The 18953-nt window shown below is 62.0% G+C and overlaps 3 protein-coding genes across 11 annotated transcripts; 1 reads left to right on the top strand and 2 right to left on the bottom strand.

Moving 5' to 3' along the window:
- Positions 1-1085: 1085 nt before the first annotated feature.
- On the bottom strand, positions 1086-4728 carry RFNG (RFNG O-fucosylpeptide 3-beta-N-acetylglucosaminyltransferase). 2 transcript variants are annotated; one of them, XM_061176028.1, is made up of 8 exons: positions 4379-4728; positions 3667-3715; positions 3000-3102; positions 2708-2783; positions 2319-2407; positions 2064-2229; positions 1404-1489; positions 1086-1353 (listed from the first exon to the last, which is right to left on the bottom strand). In XM_061176028.1, exons 1-8 carry the CDS (start codon positions 4676-4678, stop codon positions 1182-1184), a joined length of 1041 nt encoding a protein of 346 aa, XP_061032011.1. In that variant the 5' UTR covers positions 4679-4728; the 3' UTR covers positions 1086-1181. The 2 variants fall into 2 exon arrangements, with proteins under 2 accessions (XP_061032011.1, XP_061032012.1); XM_061176029.1 differs by having other exon boundaries at positions 1163-1330; positions 2708-2861; positions 4379-4717.
- A 57-nt stretch (positions 4729-4785) lies between these two features.
- On the top strand, positions 4786-10024 carry GPS1 (G protein pathway suppressor 1). 6 transcript variants are annotated; one of them, XM_061176638.1, is made up of 15 exons: positions 4804-4850; positions 5026-5229; positions 5727-5819; positions 6324-6505; positions 6945-7109; positions 7277-7412; positions 7515-7592; positions 7775-7832; positions 8274-8359; positions 8577-8671; positions 8780-8885; positions 8966-9046; positions 9130-9267; positions 9338-9472; positions 9555-9723. In XM_061176638.1, the coding sequence occupies exons 1-15, from the start codon at positions 4818-4820 to the stop codon at positions 9627-9629; spliced, it is 1665 nt and encodes a 554-aa protein (XP_061032621.1). In that variant the 5' UTR covers positions 4804-4817; the 3' UTR covers positions 9630-9723. The 6 variants fall into 6 exon arrangements, with proteins under 6 accessions (XP_061032623.1, XP_061032622.1, XP_061032624.1 ...); XM_061176643.1 differs by having other exon boundaries at positions 7772-7832; XM_061176640.1 differs by lacking the exon at positions 5026-5229 and having other exon boundaries at positions 4786-4850.
- A 241-nt stretch (positions 10025-10265) lies between these two features.
- Positions 10266-17428, bottom strand: DUS1L (dihydrouridine synthase 1 like). 3 transcript variants are annotated; one of them, XM_061176133.1, is made up of 15 exons: positions 17193-17428; positions 16085-16580; positions 15499-15607; positions 14933-14983; positions 14410-14522; positions 13777-13859; positions 13479-13582; positions 13107-13251; positions 12388-12484; positions 12220-12308; positions 11623-11768; positions 11090-11127; positions 10757-10832; positions 10554-10655; positions 10266-10430 (listed from the first exon to the last, which is right to left on the bottom strand). In XM_061176133.1, exons 2-15 carry the CDS (start codon positions 16319-16321, stop codon positions 10291-10293), a joined length of 1530 nt encoding a protein of 509 aa, XP_061032116.1. In that variant the 5' UTR covers positions 16322-16580; positions 17193-17428; the 3' UTR covers positions 10266-10290. The 3 variants fall into 3 exon arrangements, with proteins under 3 accessions (XP_061032116.1, XP_061032115.1, XP_061032117.1); XM_061176132.1 differs by having other exon boundaries at positions 16085-16331; XM_061176134.1 differs by having other exon boundaries at positions 10266-10655; positions 16085-16331.
- Between the last annotated feature and the right edge of the window lie 1525 nt (positions 17429-18953).

The following is an 18953-nucleotide window of genomic DNA, read 5'->3' as shown; positions in this document are numbered from 1 at the left end:
ACGCACACATGTGCTCACCCACGCATGCACGCACACACGCTAGTTCCACAGTGTGCTGAAAAAGCAAGCATGACACTCAGGCAGTCTGCCTCCTGGGGCAAGGTCTGTCATGTTTCCGTCATTCCCTGCAGGGCCCCTCCCCCCCACACACACATACTCTTCAACTCACACTGAAGAGCCCAGTGGGCAGCTTAAGGCTTGGCTGCGCTGGCAGTGCTGTATGGAACGCAGATCTGCCTGGCGTGGAGCTGGTCTGGGGCAGAGCCTTCAGGGGGAGGAGCTGGATGCTGTGTGGCCCTATCCGGAGCTGAGCTGCCAGGTGCCACTGGTTAATTAAGACAATGACCGACAGAGAGTAACAATCAAGGCTTTATTCACTCGTTGCAATAGCAGAGCGAGACCAGAAGGCAGGCGCTGGCTCCCCTTGTTCTGTTTCCTCCTCCCATGGAAAGGCACCGTCAAGGTCAAGGTGAGTCAGCTGGTGGGATGGGGATGCCTCACTGCAGAGAAGACCCCACACAAAAGGCTCCTGCTGTTTCATGGACTTGGGGCCCAGGGTGGAGAAAGGGAGGACAAGTACTGAGCAATGAGTCAGAGTGGAGAAAAGTTCTTCAAGTTCCCTCAGTAAGAACCCCTTGGCCAACGGCCCCCAAGAAGGTGGCCTCTGAATGGAGATGCCCTGGCTAGCAGTAAGCTGTGCCCAAGAGCACAGCCAGCCAGAGGGCCTGCATCCTTGAGTGCGGCTCCCCTCGGAAACAGAGAGGCCCTGTCTGGGCTCCAAAGCCTGGTGTGGGGAGGGCGGCTTCCCAAGAGAACGGAGAGTGAAGCATCTGCAGTCACCTTTGCTAAGCTGCAGCATCTCACACACGACCCTGGCCTGGAGTCCCCTCTCCAACAGGTGAGGGGAGCAGGACGGAGCCCTGGGAGTCAGATGTCAGCCCCCTCCCAGGCCCCCCAGACCCTAGGGTGAGACCTTTCCTGTGAGAGCTGGGGCTGGGCCCCTGGGCAGGCACACAGCGCTGTCCTCCTCTCCCACAGTGCCAGGTCACCCGGGCCTGCCCGGGGCTGTGGGGAGGCCTCCAAGCCAGTTGGAGCATTTGCTGGTGGCCCTTATCTCCCTGGATGAGGCCGTGGCCGTGGCCGCCTGGAGCCCAGGAGGGGAAAGCACTGTTCCTGCTCCCTCAGGCAGGCGGCGCCCACTTGCACCTGGGGCAGAGCCAGAGGCATATTTGGGTCGGACGTCGAGGTTCATCGAGAGGCGAGGTCACTCTGCTTCTGCACGGGACACCAGTCCGTGTCCGGGTAAAGAAGGCAGTGGACGGACTTAAACCTGGGAGGGAAGTGGGAGTCAGGCTGCAAGACGGGTGGGCTGGCCCCAGCACTCCTCCCCACTGCTGGCTCACCGCGTGGGGTCCTGCTGCAGGCTGAAGCCTCCGGCCACGTTCACCACATTATGTGGGTTCTCAGGACCCCCGTAGCTCAAGGTGACCTGGGAGAGAGGAGGAGGGAGAGTCACTCTCCGGGCCAGTGCCTCCCACCCCGTCCTTCACAAGAGATGCCACTCGGCCTCCTGGTTCCCTAGCGCCCCCCACTCAGCGCTCTCAGGGCAGGCTCAGGAACAGCACCGAAGAGTGATGGGGGCTCAGAGGCGTGGCCAGCACAGAAGACACCTCAGGGAGGTGGCTGGCGCACGTGTAGGGGTGAGAGGTCCCCCACCCCCTGCCCAAAGCTGATCCCCCCTCCCTGGGCCAGGTCTGTGACTCCTGTAGCCCCTGAACCACTGCCCATGGCCCGGGTGCCCTGGGCCTGCCCGCCTGGGAAGGCGCAGCAGCTGTTCTTTACAAAAGAGCCCCCACGTGAGCCTGGGAGCCCCCTACAGCCAGGACCCTGGGTCACAGCAGCCAGGGTCCAGGGTCCACGGCAACTTTGCCGCAGCGCTGGGACCCACCCCCGCCCTGAGCCCTTGTTCAGCTGGGAGCCCATCTGGGTGCCGGGGAGCCAGGTGGGGGCAGGGGCCCGAGGCAGGGACACCTGCGGAGGCAACAGGGGCCCAGCGCGCCTACCTGCTGGAGCAGGGTGTCGGGCGGCAGCCTCTGCAGGCTCTCCAGGTGGGAGTGGAACAGCGAGCTGTGCAGCAGGCGGGCGCCCAGCAGCCCCTCCACAATGTAGCCCACCGTGCAGTCGTCTGGCAGCCGCACCCGCTCGGCTGTGCTCATGAAACTGCCCAGGCTGGGGAGCGGAGGGGGGACAGGTCAGCGCCTCCCCAGCCCTGGGCAGCTCCACCTGCGGCAGCCAGCGCCTGCCTGGCCTCCACTCACCTGGCCCATGGGCTCATCTTGAGCGCAAGGCCTCTGCTCAAGCAGAACCCGGCCCCTCCGGTAGCAAACCAGAACTTGACCGTGGTCACCTGAAGGGAACGGAGCCACCAATCAGGTCTCCTCACCCCAACTCTTCATCTGGGCACTCCAAGGGTTGTCCTTAAGCTGCTCTTTAATGACTCCCTGGTCGATTGGCAGAAGCTTCCCAGGGCACAAGGGCACCAGGGCTTCCACAGCCCAGTTGCCTGTGGCCCCAGCCCCTCCCACAGCCCCACCTCACTTACCCCAGTTCCTGAAACACTGCATCTGGGTGGATCGCGCACCTGTCCCAGCCCTTCCCTGCTGGGGTCTCCATGGTCTCAGCTGCCCCCCCCGGCCCCAGCACTCACGGTTCCACCTCCTTGGACCCTCTCGGTAGCCTCGATGGGGTGGTCCAGGCTGGGCCGCCCCAGGTAGACGTCCTGGCTGGGTGAGAAGGTGGACAGCAGCTGCAGCAGGCCTTTGGGGTTTACGTAGTTGTCATCGTCCACGTGGCAGAACCACCTGGGAATGTGCAGTCTCTGGAGCGAGCCGGGCCCAGGGGGTGGGGGTGGGGGTGGGGGAGCCCCTGGCCCAGGTGGGGGCCTGGACTCTCACTCAGCCCTGGGGTCTCCAGGGGGCACGGGCGTGGCCACCACATACTTGCGTCCAGACTCAATGAACTTGTCGTATTCCACTGACATCTTGCAGCACAGAGCCTGGCGTGTGTGCACGGCTGAGCAGTTGGTGTTGACGACGTGGCTGCCTGCCCATTGGAGAGACAGAAGCATGAAGGCTGGGGTGAGGCCTGCTGCCAGCCCACCCCACTGAAGTCGGGCAAAATGCGGCTGGCTGGTCGACACAGGGCCTGTCCTGTTCAAGGCCCGTAAGTCGGACCCAATCACAGCTCTGTCTTGATCTCCTTCTGCTGATCTTGTTGCTGCCCTCCGAGGTCCGGGCAGATGACAACCACTTGGAATCTCATGGGAGAAAACCCACCAGGAAATAGGAGTGGGGCAGGACCACACTGCTCTGGGCAGGACTGGAAAGGATGGTTCCCTGCTGGCCCATCTTCAGGGGACATGACTCCAGCCAGAGACCCTGGGAAGTCAGCCAGTGGCTGAGGGAGGCAGAGCATGGCTGGTAGGGTGGGGCCCTGGACTCCAGGCTTTGTCCTCTACTAGCTGTGTAACCCTGGGCAGGTGCCATAACAGCCACCCCGCCCCGGGCCTTTGTACACAGCAGGGGTCCATGTGGCAATGAACCAAGGGACAGCTGAGAAGGAGGCCCTCGGACATGCCAGCAGGGCTGGGCTGGGGAGGGCACTCACCTTCCTGGAGCTGTAGCTCAGGGTCATCCCCGTCGGTAAAGATGAACGTCTATAGAGAAATAGCCTGTGAGGTTTCAAGAGGCACCTCCCAGGGACTCTGGGCCTGGCAGGGCCTTGGCCCTGTGAGCAAGGGTGAAGCTGGAGAGGCGAGGGTGGGCTTGGACGGGATGGGGTCCAGGAGAAGGGAGAGCGGTGTCCCAGTGACAGCCTTCTAGTACCCTCAGCATCCCCAGTGCTGCTGGGGCCAGGCTTGCTCTTGCTGGAGGAGTTTCTGTGGTCTCAGCCCAGTGTCAGCTGGGAAAACCCACCCAAGCCTGGAGCCCGAAAAAGGACAGGAAAGGGTGGGCACTGAGGGTCCTGGGTCCCTGCATACTCAGGCCTGGGGCCTGACTGCCACGCTAGGGACACAGCGGTGGGTAGGGGGTCCTGGGGTGGGGATCCTGGGTAGGGTCCAGGGCGGGGTTGCCAGTTTGGGGATGAAGGAGCGGGGTCCCAAGGCAAGGATGCCGGGGTAGGAGTCCCGGGTGGAGGATCCCGGCGGTGGAAGTCCTGAGGGCGGAGTCCGGGGGGCAGCTGTGCCGGGACTAGGGATGGGGGAGGTCCCGGGCCCGGGGTCCCAAGGTCAGGAATCCGGGGAGCTGGGATCTCGGGGCATGGGAGAGTGCCGGGGGCGGGAGTCCCGGGGTCCGCGGGGTCTCGGGACGGGGCCCACCTGCCGTCGGGCCCGGGAGATCCAGGTGCGCAGCAGCAGCCCCAGGCGCGGCCCGTGGTTCTTCCGGGTGGTCTTGACCGCGATGAAGACGTCGTCGGGCCGCAGGCGGGGGGCGGTGGCGGGCCGGGCAGGGGGAGCGCGTGGGCCGGGGCCGGGGCCGGGGCCGGGGCCGGGGGCCGGGGCCCGGGTCGGGGCCGGCGCGGGCGCGCGGGGTAGCGGCAGTGGCAGCAGCAGCAGTGCGGCCAGGGCCGCGGCCAGCGCGAGGCAGGCCCGGCACAGCGCCCCCCGCGCGCGGCTCATGCGGCCGCGGGACCCGCGGGCACCGCCCGACCAGGCGCGCCGCGGCCCCTTTAAGAGCCGCCCCGCCCACGCCACGACCCGGAAGCGGCGGCTGCGCTGCCCCGGAAGTGAACGGCGCGCCGCGGCGGGGTGGGCGAAGATGCCGCTGCCGGTTCAGGTGTTTAACTTGCAGGTAACGAGCCGCGGCCGGCGGCCCCCCGCGCTCCCGCCGCTGGGCCGGAGCGGGGCCGGCCGTGCGCACCCCCCCGCGCGGCGTCCTCCCTGCGCCCGGGCTCCGGCCGCAGCGTCCCGCCCGTCGGCCCCGGCAGCCCGGCAGGCCCGGCGCGCTAACGCTCTCTCTCCTTCAGCAGCCAGCCAGCTCTGTGTCAGGGTCGGGGGGTGCAGAGAGTCAGGACAGAATGCGGGGTGGCCCGGCCCCCCGCGCGGCCGCGTCGTCAGTGGCAGATGTGCACTGCGCCCCTCCCAGCGGTAGGTCAGAGCTCTTCCTGCCGGGCACGGCCGGGGACTTCAGCCTGAGCGCCAGCCTGTCGGCCTGTACGCTGCTTTATGAGGTACCTTCCAGGACAGGGGCCGGGACCAGCCCGCACGCCCGCCGGGCCGCGCAGGGCGCCCGGGCGGCCCCCTCCCGCCTCCCGGTCCATCGGCGGTACTCGCCCGGCGCTGCGGCTCCGGCTGCTCAGCCGCGCCTGGGTCGAGGCCGCCCATGTTTTCCCTATGGCTCGGAGGAGGCTGCGTCAGGACGGTGGCTGGGAGCACGTAGGGACCCTCTGGGGTCCCTGGGTAGTGGTCTTTCGGCTCTGGTTCCCGCCCCACAGATGGGCCATCACGGTCGGGCTGAGCGTTCTGCTCTTGAGCCAACAGTCTCGCTAGGAGCCCCCTCCCTCATGTGGCGGCGCTGGACTTGGCGGGCAGTGGGGAGGGGCTCCGGGGACAGGATCCCACCCGCCCGGGAGATGGAGGGCAGAGCTGAGCTGGGGCACAGTGAGGGTCACTCGCCCTCCCTGGGCGTCCCTTGCTCGAGGTGCCAAGGTGCTGGCCCGTGTTGCAGGGGGCCGTGGAGCCTATGCAGATTGATGTGGACCCCCAGGAGGACCCGCAGAACGCGCCCGATGTCAACTACGTTGTGGAGAACCCCACCCTGGTACGGAGCCTGGCGGGCACTCCTGGGGCGTCGGGGACTGCTTGGGTCTGTCAGTCCTGCTGGGAGGTCCAGGCTGGGCTCCCCACTCCCACCGCATCTTTTGCTGACTCAGAAACTTTTAGGGTTTCTAGTTGCGCGCTTATAATGGGTTGCTAGTCGGTTCCAGATTCTGCACCTGCTTCTCCCCCACACGGAGGAGCCCTGTGTGCCAGGCCACCGTGCAGGTCGAGTCTCACTGCGAGGACAGGTCTTCCTTGGGACCTAGCCTGGGAAGCACTGTCTCCTCACTGCTCAGCTTGGTGACTGGCTGCCCATGTGGCTCTGGCTGTTCACCCCCCAGGGCAGAGATTTACTCCAGAGGCCCTTGCACTGGCCCATCCCGAGTGGCCTTTCGTCAGCCCCTGGACAGTGGTTTATTTGGTGCCCACATGCCACTACTCCTGACTCACTGGCTGGGGCTTGAGGTCTAGGGTCCCAGCTTGCACAATCCACCCCCGCCCCCAGGATCTGGAGCAGTACGCGGCCAGCTACAGTGGCCTGATGCGCATCGAACGACTGCAGTTCATTGCTGACCACTGCCCCCCGCTGCGGGTGGAGGCCCTGAAGATGGCCCTGTCCTTCGTGCAGAGGACCTTCAACGTGGACATGTACGAGGAGATCCACCGCAAGCTCCTGGAGGCTGCCAGGTGAGGCCGGGGCTCAATGAGGTGGGGCAGGGATTGCGTGTGCTGTATGGCCAGCCTGGGCAAGGGCCTTCACTGTGCTCCTGCAGTGCCTGGCCCCATGACACAGTGACATGGCTTTCTTGTTGAAAAGCCAGGAGTGGCAGAAACGGACCAATGGGCTAGACTCTCAGTCTCCTCGCTGAGAATTCAGGCTCCCTCCACATTTGCATGCGTGTGCAGTTCCAACACCGAGCAGACCCTGTGGAGATGGCAACGTGCTTTTTGCTTCTCAGCACGGCTGTGTGACTTATTTCTCGCTGGGCTCTCCCGCCAGGCTGCGGGCTCCTGCTGTCACAACTGCCCCTGTGCCAACTGGGCGCCCTCCCGATGGGGGTGAGGGCAGCTGGGAGGCAGTTGCCCGCCCTGCACACGGGCCCCTAATGGCCAGGTCCTCCCTTAGGGAGCTGCAGAATGCACCCGACGCCATCCCTGAGAGCGGTGTGGAGCCCCCACCCTTGGACACGGCCTGGGTGGAGGCCACGCGGAAGAAGGCCTTGCTGAAGCTGGAGAAGCTGGACACAGATCTGAAGAACTACAAGGGCAATTCTATCAAGGAGAGCATCAGGTGTGCCCAGGGGTAGGGGGTGGGCTCCATCAAGGAGAGCATCAGGTGTGCCCAGGGGGCTGGGGGGCAGGCTCCATCAGAGGGAGGATCAGGTGCACCCTTGGGGTGGAGGGTTGGGCAGCCAGGCCCATGGACCGACCAGTGTCCACTTGCGGCCGGACCCACAGGCGTGGCCATGACGACCTGGGTGACCACTATCTGGACTGTGGGGACCTTAGCAACGCCCTCAAGTGTTACTCCCGGGCCCGGGACTACTGCACCAGCGCCAAGCACGTCATTAACATGTGCCTCAACGTCATCAAGGTGGGCCCTGGGGTGGGTGGCATGGGAGGGGTGCATAGGGCAGCAATGCCCGTGGGCCAAGAGGGGGCGCCCCAGGCTGAGTGCATTCCACCTGCCCACCAGGTCAGCGTCTACTTGCAGAATTGGTCTCACGTGCTGAGCTATGTCAGCAAGGCGGAGTCCACCCCAGAAATTGCCGAGGTAATGATGGCTCTGTGCCCCTTGGAACTTGCCCCAGGATCCCTGACCACTCCTGGCCCCGGTGGGCCTTGTCCTCCTGGAGTCGGCCTCTGCTGCTCTTAGGTTGGGGCTGGGTGCCTGGGGGCTGATGAAGGTATGGAGGGCGGGGGGTTGCTCACAAGTGCGACCTTCTCCTGCAGCAGCGTGGGGAGCGTGACACCCAGACTCAGGCCATCCTCACCAAGCTCAAGTGTGCAGCAGGTGAGGGCCCTGGGGCACAGGGGCAGGAGGGCACCCCAGCTGACCTCATCCCAGCCAGGGAAACCCATAAGCCCCACACCTATGCTGTATCTGACACCTACCTGGCTCAGGTCCCCCTTGGGGAGGCTAGGGAGTGGTGACCAGTGGTTGGGAGTAGAGGCAGTGCCTTCTTTCTGACAGCTGCTGCCATGGCTGGTTACCCCTGCTCCCACCCCTACCCCGTCAGCTGAACAGCTCGGGTGCCCTTTGCAGTAGGAATAGCAGCTGCTCAGCCTCCCTGGGCGCCTGGCTCACGGAGCGTGCTGCCGGTGCTCACTGGCGAGGTTACTTCTCACTTGCCAGCGTTCGTCCCAGGTGCGCGCCCGTTGATGGCCCCACAGGGCCCTGGCAGCTTCCTCTGGATGCCGGGCTTCATCCTTTTTCCCCCTATCCCCCCTCCAGGCCTGGCTGAGTTGGCCGCACGCAAGTACAAGCAGGCTGCCAAGTGCTTCCTGCTGGCTTCCTTCGATCACTGCGACTTCCCCGAGGTGAGGGGCGTGAGGGTCTCTGGGGAGGAGAACTTCACTGGGGCTTGGGAAGCAGGGTGAGGGCTCAAGAGTTGGGCTCTCTGTTGGGCGGTCACCCCCATGGGGTCCTAGGCATTCTGAGTGGGCGGTGGGTGAGGTAGGGTGGACCCAGCCCAGACTTCTGTACTGACTGCCAGTGATCCCAGGACTCTGACCCATCTCCCTTCTTGCTCCTCAGCTGCTCTCCCCCAGCAACGTGGCCGTGTACGGTGGCCTGTGCGCCTTGGCCACCTTTGACCGGCAGGAGCTGCAGCGCAATGTCATCTCCAGCAGGTGGGTGGAAGGTGGGGTACTGGGCACTGCAGCCCTGCTCCTGTGCCCCCAGCCACCTTCAGGCGGGTGGGCAGGCAGGGCCGGCTCTGAGGAGTCTGGCATCTGCAGCTCCTTCAAGTTGTTCTTGGAGCTGGAGCCACAGGTTCGGGACATTATCTTCAAATTCTATGAGTCCAAGTATGCCTCGTGCCTGAAGATGCTGGACGAGATGAAGGTGAGGGGCCTGGCCTGGCTTGGAGGTGGGCGAGTGCGGAAGGCCTGGGGCAGCTGTCCCTGACTGGCTCTCCTCGCCAGGACAACCTGCTCCTAGACATGTACCTGGCCCCCCACGTCAGGACCCTGTACACGCAGATTCGCAACCGGGCCCTCATCCAGGTAAACGCAGGGGCAGAGGCTGAGGCCGAGGCAGGGTGCTACGGATGTGCCTGTGGGTAGCTCACGTCCCCTTCGCTTTGCAGTATTTCAGCCCCTATGTGTCAGCTGACATGCGCAAGATGGCCACGGCCTTCAACACCACAGTGGCGGCGCTGGAGGATGAGCTGACGCAGCTCATCCTGGAGGGGCTCATCAACGCCCGCATCGACTCCCACAGCAAGGTGGCCGGCCTCAGGGCTGTGGGGTGTGGGAGGGAGACTCTGGGCCCCACTGAGCCCTGCACCTCCACAGATCCTATATGCCCGGGACGTGGATCAGCGCAGCACCACCTTCGAGAAGTCTCTGCTGATGGGCAAGGAGTTCCAGCGCCGTGCCAAAGCCATGATCCTGCGGGCGGCTGTGCTACGCAACCAGATCCATGTCAAGGTGCGGGCAGGGGGGCCCTGGGGTTGGAGGGATGGGATGGGCACACGTGCCCCTCTGGGCTAAGTGGCTGTCTCCACTGCAGTCCCCTCCCCGGGAAGGGAGCCAAGGAGAGCTGACGCCGGCCAACAGCCAGTCCCGGATGAGCACCAACATGTGAGGGCACCCTCGGCCTCCAGGATGGTCTGCACACCTCCCACCCTGCCCCGCCCCCCACCCTCGGACTCCTGGGCCTCCCATCTGCTCCAGCAGCACTTCCAGAGGTGTTGCCTGTGGCCCACTTGTAGGGGCCTGGCTGCTGGCTGATGCTAGCCCTCGGCCCCCTGCCTGGGCTTCCATGTGCCCAGATTCTTGTGCCCCACCTCCCCCTTGCTGCACCCTGTGCTGGGGGCGCTGGGGAGGTGGGCTTTCCTGGAAGGATAGGCCTGCTGGGCTCACCCACGTGGCGCCTGGGGCCCCCACCCGGCAGCACTGTCTCCCAGCCTCCGTGTTGATGTGTCATTTGGGGTTGTAGCATTGTTGAATCTTAGTCCATTAAAGGGCAGCCTGAGAACAGCCCCTTGCACCACTCCTTCCTGTCTCCATGGGGCCCCCTGGCCCAGTCCCCACCTCCTTGGGCTCCCCTTTCTCACACTCCACTTGGCTTTGCAGGGCTGAGGCCAGTGCATGGCCCTCCTTTAAGCAGGTCTCCATGGTTAAGAAAATGAAGGCAGGAGGTGCCTGGCTCATTTCCCCTGTTCTGACGTCCCTATTAACCCCAATGACACTCAGGTCTCAAAGAACCTGAGTGGGAACGTCGTGTCTTTGAAATGATTTATTGTTCATCTTGAACACACGTGGGCTGTGAGGACGGGGCAGGTCCAGCCTGGGAGCCTGCTCCCTGGTGCAGCATCTCTGGGCCCCCAGCATGGGCTGAAGGGAAGACCAGCTTGTCCTTCCGTGTGAAGTAGCAGGAGGTTCCCTGAGTAAAGGAGTTTCCTTAAGCGGGACGTTTCAAGGCTTCAGCAGCGGGCCTGGGGGGTGGCACATGGGGCTGCAGCTGCCCTTCAGGCCAGGGCACTGCCCACGACCTCCGGGAAGCCACCTGGTTCTCCAGGCCTGGCCTGCTGTGGTTCCTGCAGCCGCGGCTGGGCCCCCTTCCAGGCCAGAGACTTCTCCAGTTTGGTTTTAAAAAGCAGTCCATGACCTGGCAGAGGGGCAAGAGGAGGGAAATGGGGCTCAGGAGGCTGAGGGTCCACTGCCCACTACAGTGGGGGCGGGCACCTGGTGGCAGCGGGCACGCCTCACCTGGACAGTCAGCCGTCTCTTTGAAAGCTCGCTTCTTGCAGCAGCCCCGGCACAGGTTAAACACACACCTGTTGCCCTGGACACAGGAAAGCTTGTGAGCCTGGGGCTAATGCTCCTCCCCTGGCCGGGCTGCAGCCTGAGTGAGTGGGCCCCGAGCACAGGTGGGGCTCTCCTGAAGATAGGCAGAGCCCCTCACACGACAGAAGCCAACCCACCTTGGGCTGTGCCCAGGCTGCCCCCAAAACAGACAGGAAGAGGACCTCTTGCACAGGTCCCCACCCCTCCCAGGGCTGAGCTCTGCCCTGGGTGGTGTGGCTAGAAGGATGGACTCACCTTTGGGTTTCCACACTGATCACACTTTGCATATTTTGCTGGGAAAAGAACAAAAGGAGGTGCTGGTTGAACTAGGTGAGCCCACCCACCACAGCCATTTCCTACATGTGGCCCCTGGCAGGTATCCCTGCTCCCTGCAGCTGGCCAGGCCAGGTGGCTTGCGGAGGGCAGAGGACGTAGTACTCACAATTGCGCTGGGAAACCTCATCCCATCTGCCCGAGATGCACGGGCTCCATGCCCACCACCTCCCACTTGAAGGTCCTTCTTGGGAAAGCTGCTCCAGGCCCCACTCCCTTCCTCTCCAGCTGCCTCAGGGCAGCAGCTCAGGGACCACAGCAGGCAGGGAGGCTGGCTGGCTGTGGCCTTGTGGGACCTGCCAGTCTCCTTGGGGGCACGTGGAAGGGTCACAGGGCCCTTCTTGGTGTACTCCCCATGGCTTAGGAAGCAGCAGAGCCACCTGACCCTGGGGGACCCGGGGCGGGGGGGGGGGGGCTGGCCTCCTCCCAGGACTCCAGTGGTGGGAGCGTCTTACGCTTCAGCGAGGGGTCAAAGGTTTTGTGGGGGTTCCTCAGTTTCTTCTTCTGCTTGTTCTTGGACAAGACGTCTGTACTGCCCTCCTCCTCCTCCAGGGCCCGCTTGCTACGGGCACCCCCGCTCTCCTTGCTCCCCTCCCTGGGCCTGAAAGGGAGAAGCAGCGGGCAGAGCTGAGGGACACTCGTGAGAGGCAGCCCGCCAGCTGCAGTCCCGGGGTGAGGATGTGTGTGCAACTCCGCTGAGGCCCCAGCAGCTGGCACGGAGGCTGGGACACCAGTGTCTGAGCCACTGGGTCCTGGGCGGCGCTGTGGCTACAGATGACAGCCTAGCCTCACCTCAGAAAAGCCAGAGGAAACTAGGGAGGGTCAACCTCTTGACCCCAGGACAAATCCACTCAGGATCAGAGGAGCTTAGAGAAGCATCTTATGAAAAAAGCCATTTAAAACCTGAGCACAGGCTGACAAGGAAGAGGCCCCTGGCCCCTGAGGGATGAAGCACCCCAGCCAAGGAGGGCAGCAGGCAGAACAGCCCCCTCCACCATGTACCCCCTCGCACCCCCCCCACCCCCCTGCCAGCCCACATGCGGGAGGCTCACCCTGGCCGGAAGTAGGGCTGGCAGATCCAGTGGAAGAAAGGCAAGCCGCCTGAAGGCTTCTCTCCCTCCTTCTGCCTGGATATATCCTCCTGCAAAATCCCAGAGGGCCCTCGGTCAGAGGCCCAAGGCCCAAGCCTCTTTCCCACTACACAGCAGCCCAGCACCTACCTGACACCGCAGCTTCAGGTCCTGGCTCACCGCGGCAATGCCCTCCAGGGTCTTCACTTTGGCGAGCTCCTCCCGAAGCTGCTGATGCACCTGCAGCCTGATACAGATGCCCCATCAGAAAGCCAGCCCAGTACCCAGCTCCCAACCACCAACCCTGAGCCCTGGGCACAGAGGAGCATGGTCTCTCCTCCCATCCAACCTCACCATGTCACCGCGGCCCTCCCAGACTCGGTGGCAGGTGGTTTTGTAAATGTTTGTGGAGAGCTCGTCTTAAAAACCCCAATGCAGGGCTTCCCTGGTGGCACAGTGGTTAAGAATCCTCCTGCCAATGCAGGGGACAAGCGTTCAAGCCCTGGTCTGGGAAGATCCCACATGCTGCGGAGCAACTAAGCCCGTGCGCCACAACTACTGAGCCTGCGCTCTAGAGCCCGCGAGCCACAACTACTGAAGCCCGCGTGCCACAAGTACTGAAGCCCGCGCGCCTAGAGCCCGTGCTCCGCAAGGAGAAGCCATTGCAATGAGAAGCCTGCGCACCTCAAAAAAGCGTAGCCCCCGCTCGCCGCAACTAGAGAATGCCCACATGCAGCAACGAAGACCCAACGCAGCCAAAAATAAATAAATAAAATTTTAAAAAAAATTTAGGAAAAAAACACAAACAAACCCCAATGCCCCAGGCAGGCCTCAGACCAGACAGCGTTTGCCCTCGGGGGGCAACTCACGTGTGGTGCCACAGCTTAAAGAGATGGGCCCGGACGTAGGACAGAGGGCAGGGGTGCTGCCGCACGATGTCCAGGTACTCCTCGGCCAGCTCCCACACGGCAGGACTGCGGCCCTCAAACAGGGCAGGGTTGTGCAGGTTTCCCTCTGCAGGAGGAAGGGAATGCGAGGCTCAGGGGCCCCCGTGCCTCGCCACTCCAAGGGCAAGGCTAGCCACTGGCCTGACAGCTCTGGCCCATCAGGCAGATAGAGACTTCAGTGATGACAGCATGAAGCCTGAGACTCTTCAGCTGGGCCAATGGTGCCATGCTGCAAACAGGCCCCTCCAGCATCTGCCAGTGGTGGCCCAGCTGTGGGCAAGGGCACAGCCTCACCTGCACTCATGACCCCTTGCACCCCCGTGTCCTGGATGCAGCGTTCCACGTCCCGCAGGCACTGGATGTTCCCATTGGCAAACACGGGGATGGCCACTGCTTTCCTGTCGGGGAACAGGATGGGCAGACGCTCTGAAGGATGCTGTTTCCCCCCACAACCCTGGGGGGAGGGCCAGGCCCCCAAACTCCATCTTCCCACTGTGCTGCTCACCCCCAGGCCCAGCACCCCTCCTGGGGCCCAAAGGGCTGAGGGCCTTGCCTTGGGGCTGGGCCCTGGGTTCACCCCGTGTCCACTCACCGCACAGCCTTGATGTGCTCCCAGGACGCGGCGCCCGACAAGGGCCCCTTCTGCTCCTTGGTGCGCCCGTGGACAGTCAGCAACTAGGACACAGCAGCGCCTGGCTCAGCCCCACTCTCAACTGCGGCCCCCAAACCAACTCCAGGGGACCCTCTGCCTTTGGCTTTTGGGGTATCAGCTTCCCATGCAGAGCAGAGGAAAGGCCGCCCTGTGCCTCGCTCACTCAGTGCTGCACTTGAAGCCAGCTGACACCCTGGGGGTGCTGCCTGGGGCTTGCACGTCAGAGCCAGCCTACTACGCCACCCAGGATGTGGAGGTGAGAGGCCCAGACCCTTTCAAAGGCCAGTCCTCTTTGTAGTGGCAGCACCCCCACTGCCCAAGGCCAAAGGTGTGAGGGAGGAACAGGCACCAGCCTGACCCCAGGGATGGTGGGGGTGGGTGGGAAGGTGGTTGAGGCCCAGCACCTCCCCCTGCCCAATACTGGCCTCCTGGGCCCAAGCATGGGGCTCCCCTCCCCTCGTCAGGCCTCACCTAAAGGTCACTGATTCCTGCCCACCCCAGAGGGTAAACCCTCAAGGGGCACTCCTGGAGGCGGGGGAACAGTGCAGGGCCCTGGGAGCCCATAGCCCTCACCTGGCAGCCAGCCTTTTCCAGCATCTGGGCGTACCTTACGGTCTTGTCAATCTCTGGGAAGACACGGATCTTGCATGTGACAGGGACAGAAAGTTTTTCGTGGGCTAGCAGAACTAGGGAAAGGCAGAGTCAGCTCCTGAGAGAACTGTGGTGCCACCTTCAGGCAGGCTGTGGGGACCCATGGCTAAGCCCCCAAAGAAGAACAGGCCCTGCAGACGCCCCGCGCTGGCTCCCTCTCGATGGCAGCTGAGAGTTGTACCTCTGACCCTAGGGCATTGGAGAGGCCAGGACCGGGCGAGGATGCCGCCCTCCAGCACCTATTATCTGGTTCAACAGGGGGGCAGCAGGAGCGGGACAGGCGACTTCACAGCCACCTTCTACAGTGGAAAGGCGCGGGGGTCGCCACAGCCAAGAGGACTCTGCCAGCCACTGTCCTCTCCTGAACCCTGCCAGGCTGTCTCAGGCCTGCCACCCAACCACAACGTGGCCCCAAGTCCCCGCAGGTAGTGTGTGGCCAACTCACTCATTCTTTGGAGGAGGTCCCACTCCTCCTGCAGGAAGGCGCCATAGTGACCTGCGAAGAACAAGCACGCCCTCTGCACCACCCTCTCGAGTCCACATGGGCCTCGAGCTGCCTGGCCAGGTTCTATTAGCCCGGCGGCCTGAGCTCAAGGGTGCTGAATGGAATGCCCACCCCACACGGTCTCTGACCAACCAGCAACTCCTCAGGCCCAGTGAGGGAGACAGGCTGAAATGCCAGGGCAGCAGCCACTGGTCCCTGAGGCAGCACGAGGGCGTGGTGGGGACTTTTCAGCAAAACACATTTATGCAGAGGGAGCCCAACAACTTCCCAGAACGTGATGAGCCCCTGACAGCCAGCTGAACCCTGTCCCCCGCCCTCAGTGCCTGAGAAGGGCCGCCCTCCAGAAGGAGGAGCAAAGAAAGGGCCGGTGGCCGCTTGAGCTGCTGCCATCAGAGGCAGGGCCAGGCCCCTGGCCAGCTCACCCACACACTGGGCACCTCTGGGCTTGGAGCCCACCCCAGCCAAAAGCTTGTGCAATGACACAGAACCCCAGAACGGGAACTCACCTCGCTTGGCTATCATCTGCGGGCAGCCCAAATTCAGGTCGATGGCGTCGCAGTAGTCCTGAGCCAGGAGAGCTGCCTGGACAAACACCTCCGGGTCATTGGCACAGAACTGGAAGAGACATGAAAGTCACCACGAGCCCAAGCCAGTCCCACACGGGTTCATAGGTGACCATTGGGGGTGCTGCCCGAGGGGATGACCACAGGATGGCATCCTATCTTAGATGTTTACAAGGTAACCAAGCTAGGATGCGTTCCCATGCCACCAGGAGAGCGAGTTACGAATTCACACAGTTCTCCCAGTTGTAGCAGAAAGCCAGTATCACTGACTTTGCGAAGAGCAGAGCCATTCTCTCTAACTGTTCTGATAAAGAGGGAGCACTTGGGGTGATGCTGGGGAGGGGGCTGCGAATCTTCCACGACCTCCACGCATCCAGGTCGTCCGTTCACCAAAAGCCTGAGGCAGCTCCCAGGAAGAAGTCAATCTCTGGGAGAACTGGCCCACCCCCGCCCCTCCGATCTCAGGAAGTCTTTTCCGGAAAGGCCCAGGGAGAGGTGCTCGGCCAGCATTCTGGGCCGGGCCGCCCACCTGCACAATGAGAGGCCGGTCCTCGGGGCACACGTCGCAGTACAGGTTCTCCTTGCGGTAGTTGGCATCTCGAATGAAGACCTGGGCGTGCAGCATGGGTGTGTAGCACAGCTGGGCCCCGTGGCGGCGGCTCAGCAGCCTCCAGGCCAGCTCGCTTTGGTCCACCATGGGGGCCACCACGTGGCGGGCCCCCCCCAGGGTACAGCTCCAGAACTCGAAGCCCTGCAGCTTTGGCATCGTCTCCACACTGAGGGGTAAGACCAGGGGCTCAGCCGCGGCCAACGAAGCGCAGGTGTAGGAGCCGACCCTCCTCGAGGCCGCTCCAGTGCTGCCCGATGGTCACAAATGTGGACACTAAGGATGTCAGCTGGTGCAGGCCAGGAACTGAAGCCCCAGTGCTGGTCGCCTTCCAGTGGAAACCTTGGACAGGTCACTCAACCTCTCTGAGCTTTAACCCCTTACTTCTTAGCGGGATTAAGATGTCTGCCTGGCAGGACTGGCGTGAAGAGTAAATGGAACAGTACGTCCTGTCAGTGCCTAGCCCAGAGGAGGCTACCTTAAAAGGCAGCTACAACCCACAAGACTCGGGGACCCCCACCAAAGCAGGACCACCCAGTGGCGACACTGCTGGAAGCCTAAAAATGCCTGCCCTCCCTGCCCACCAAGGGGCCCAGGGCAGTCACCTGGACACTCTGTGCTCTCCTCTGGGTGTCAGGTGTATAAAAGCACTAAGAGTACTTTCCCCTCTGTCTTATCTTACCTATGCCCGGCCAACCTTGTAGGAGCCATCATTCCCTACAGAGGCTTAAGAGGTGGTAGCCGAGAAACGATTACAATCCGAAACACCGGAGAACGGACTACGAGGGAGGCTTAACTTTCAGAGAACACTCACCTCCTGTACCTAGTTTGGGAATTATTAAGCATGGTCATCGGCTTAACAACTGCCTAAGTGCCCAGCTGTGGGTTTGAGAATTTTGGAAATTGTGAAGTTACATGTAAAAATCACCTAGGTCGCCAATGTGTTGCCCAGCGGGGCACCCTCCACCCCCACCCGAAGGAAGAGCCCCGGGAACCCGAGAACCGCGGGTCAAATCCGCAGGGAACCTACTTGGGCGGACCCGGGCCACCTGAGCGCCCGAGCCAGGCTGAGGCTCCTCCCGACGCAGCTACGCCCTTCGGAGCCGGGGGCGGGGCGGCCTGGAGCTCCGGGGGTGCGGCCGGGGTCCCGCGGGGTGCGGCTCCTGTGCTCACGCCGCGTCCTGAGGCCGCCACACCTGGGTTGCCGCCGGACCGCAGCCGAGCCCAGGGCTCTGCGCTGGGTCCGCCGGAAGGTGCTCCGCCAGGGCGGTCCGGGCGGCCCGCGGTGCGGCGAGAAATGAGTCCCCGGGAAACCGCGCCCGGCGGCGGGGGGGGCGGTGCGCGGGGTCGGGGGTCGCAGGCCGGAGGTTGGCTCCGCCCGGCGCGGTGGGGCGGGTTCGCGGGGGTCGGTCCGGGCCGGGCAGGGAGCCTCGAGGGTCGCCTCTCGCTCGCGGCGGGTATCGCCCGGCTTGAGCTCCCGCCTTTCCCCTCAGAGGAGCTCGGAGCTAAAGTCCTCGCCTCGGCCCCGCGCGCGGAACCTCGTAAAAACCTTCGAAGGACCGAAATCGCTGTTTTATCGCGGAAAGCAAACAACTGCGCGAACTTCCTGGCCCCCATAGCGCGGCGCTCGGCTGCCCAGACCCACAGAATTTTTCGTTTTAAACCCAAGACGTGCGAGTCACCTGCTTAGCAAATATGATCACAAACTTACCTCCTGCTTGTTCCCCTAAACACCCGCTTCTCTTTCCTAAAGAAACCGATTGGTCTTCTCTTTCCCCTCCCTCCCTTTCTCCTATTACCTGAGGTAGAGAAACCCCTACCTCTGATTACTGCGTGCACGTCTTCTGTACCCGCCAGAGGGTGTGAATACACTTTGCTTTCTTCCTGTTCACCTGTCTTTTGTCAATTTAATTTTCAGGACCTCCAAGCACAGTCCCAAAAGGGAAGAGGGAAAGTTTTTCCTCTGGCAGAACCAAGTTTCATTGTATCATTTCATCCTTAAGTATTTCAACATCCCCAAAGGACAGGAGTTTTTAGAGAAACAACCACAATATCATTAACACACCTGAAAAATAACAATTTCCTAATATCAAATATCCATCCTTGTGTGTCCAATATGGCAGCCAGCTGTCATATCTTGAGTGCTCGAATGTGACTGGTCTGAATTAAGACGTGCTGTAACAGTAAAAAGACACACCAGATTTTGAAGATTTAGTAGGAAACAAAAAAAAGTAAAAGAATTCATAATTTAAAGAATATTGATGACATGTCGAAATAATATTTTTATATTAAGTTAGGTTAAATACAGTATTGAAAATAATTTTATCTTTTTATCTTTCTTAATGTGGCTACTAGAAAATTTATATTTATGCATGTGGGTGGGATTTCTGGAATAGCAGATTGAGGAGCTCACCAAATCTCCTCCCCAAAAAGCAGTGATAAAACTGGGCAGGGGTGGGAGGGAGGGAGATGCAAGAGGGAAGAGATATGGGAACATATGTATATGTATAACTGATTCACTTTGTTATAAAGCAGAAACTAACACACCATTGTAAAGCAATTATACTTCAATAAAGATGTTTAAAAAAAAAAAAAAAAAAAAACTGGGCAGAACTGTTAAAAGCAACCATTCCAGGACTCTGGAAGTTGACCAAAGGCATACGATATTTGAAAAGCACTTATTAAAAAAAAAGTACTGAACATCTGTAAGAAGAACAATGGGAGTCTGTGGAGTTTTAGTATTGAACTACTCTTATTTCCTCCCTCCCCATGGTAATTCCACCAGAGCCAG

Source organism: Eubalaena glacialis, chromosome 19 (genome assembly GCF_028564815.1).
Source record: "Eubalaena glacialis isolate mEubGla1 chromosome 19, mEubGla1.1.hap2.+ XY, whole genome shotgun sequence".
NCBI lineage: Eukaryota > Metazoa > Chordata > Mammalia > Artiodactyla > Balaenidae > Eubalaena > Eubalaena glacialis.
This window is presented reverse-complemented; position numbering and strand designations above follow the sequence as displayed.

Bases quoted from the DNA above. Each gene is read 5' to 3' on its own strand.
- RFNG (XM_061176028.1), bottom strand. From the start codon at position 4,678: ATGAGCCGCGCGCGGGGGGCGCTGTGCCGGGCCTGCCTCGCGCTGGCC. The intron at 3,716-4,378 runs GTGGGCCCCGTC...ATTTCTCTATAG, and splicing joins TCTCCCGGGCCCGACGGCAG to ACGTTCATCTTTACCGACGG. The intron at 2,408-2,707 runs GTGAGTGCTGGG...CGTTCCCTTCAG, and splicing joins GGGTCCAAGGAGGTGGAACC to GTGACCACGGTCAAGTTCTG.
- GPS1 (XM_061176642.1), top strand. From the start codon at position 4,818: ATGCCGCTGCCGGTTCAGGTGTTTAACTTGCAG. The intron at 5,230-5,726 runs GTACCTTCCAGG...CCCGTGTTGCAG, and splicing joins CCTGTACGCTGCTTTATGAG to GGGGCCGTGGAGCCTATGCA. The intron at 8,672-8,779 runs GTGGGTGGAAGG...TGGCATCTGCAG, and splicing joins CGCAATGTCATCTCCAGCAG to CTCCTTCAAGTTGTTCTTGG.
- DUS1L (XM_061176133.1), bottom strand. From the start codon at position 16,321: ATGCCAAAGCTGCAGGGCTTCGAGTTCTGGAGCTGTACCCTGGGGGGG. The intron at 14,984-15,498 runs GTGAGTTCCCGT...TGTTCTTCGCAG, and splicing joins GCAGATGATAGCCAAGCGAG to GTCACTATGGCGCCTTCCTG. The intron at 13,252-13,478 runs GTGAGGCTGTGC...TTCCTCCTGCAG, and splicing joins GCAAGGGGTCATGAGTGCAG to AGGGAAACCTGCACAACCCT.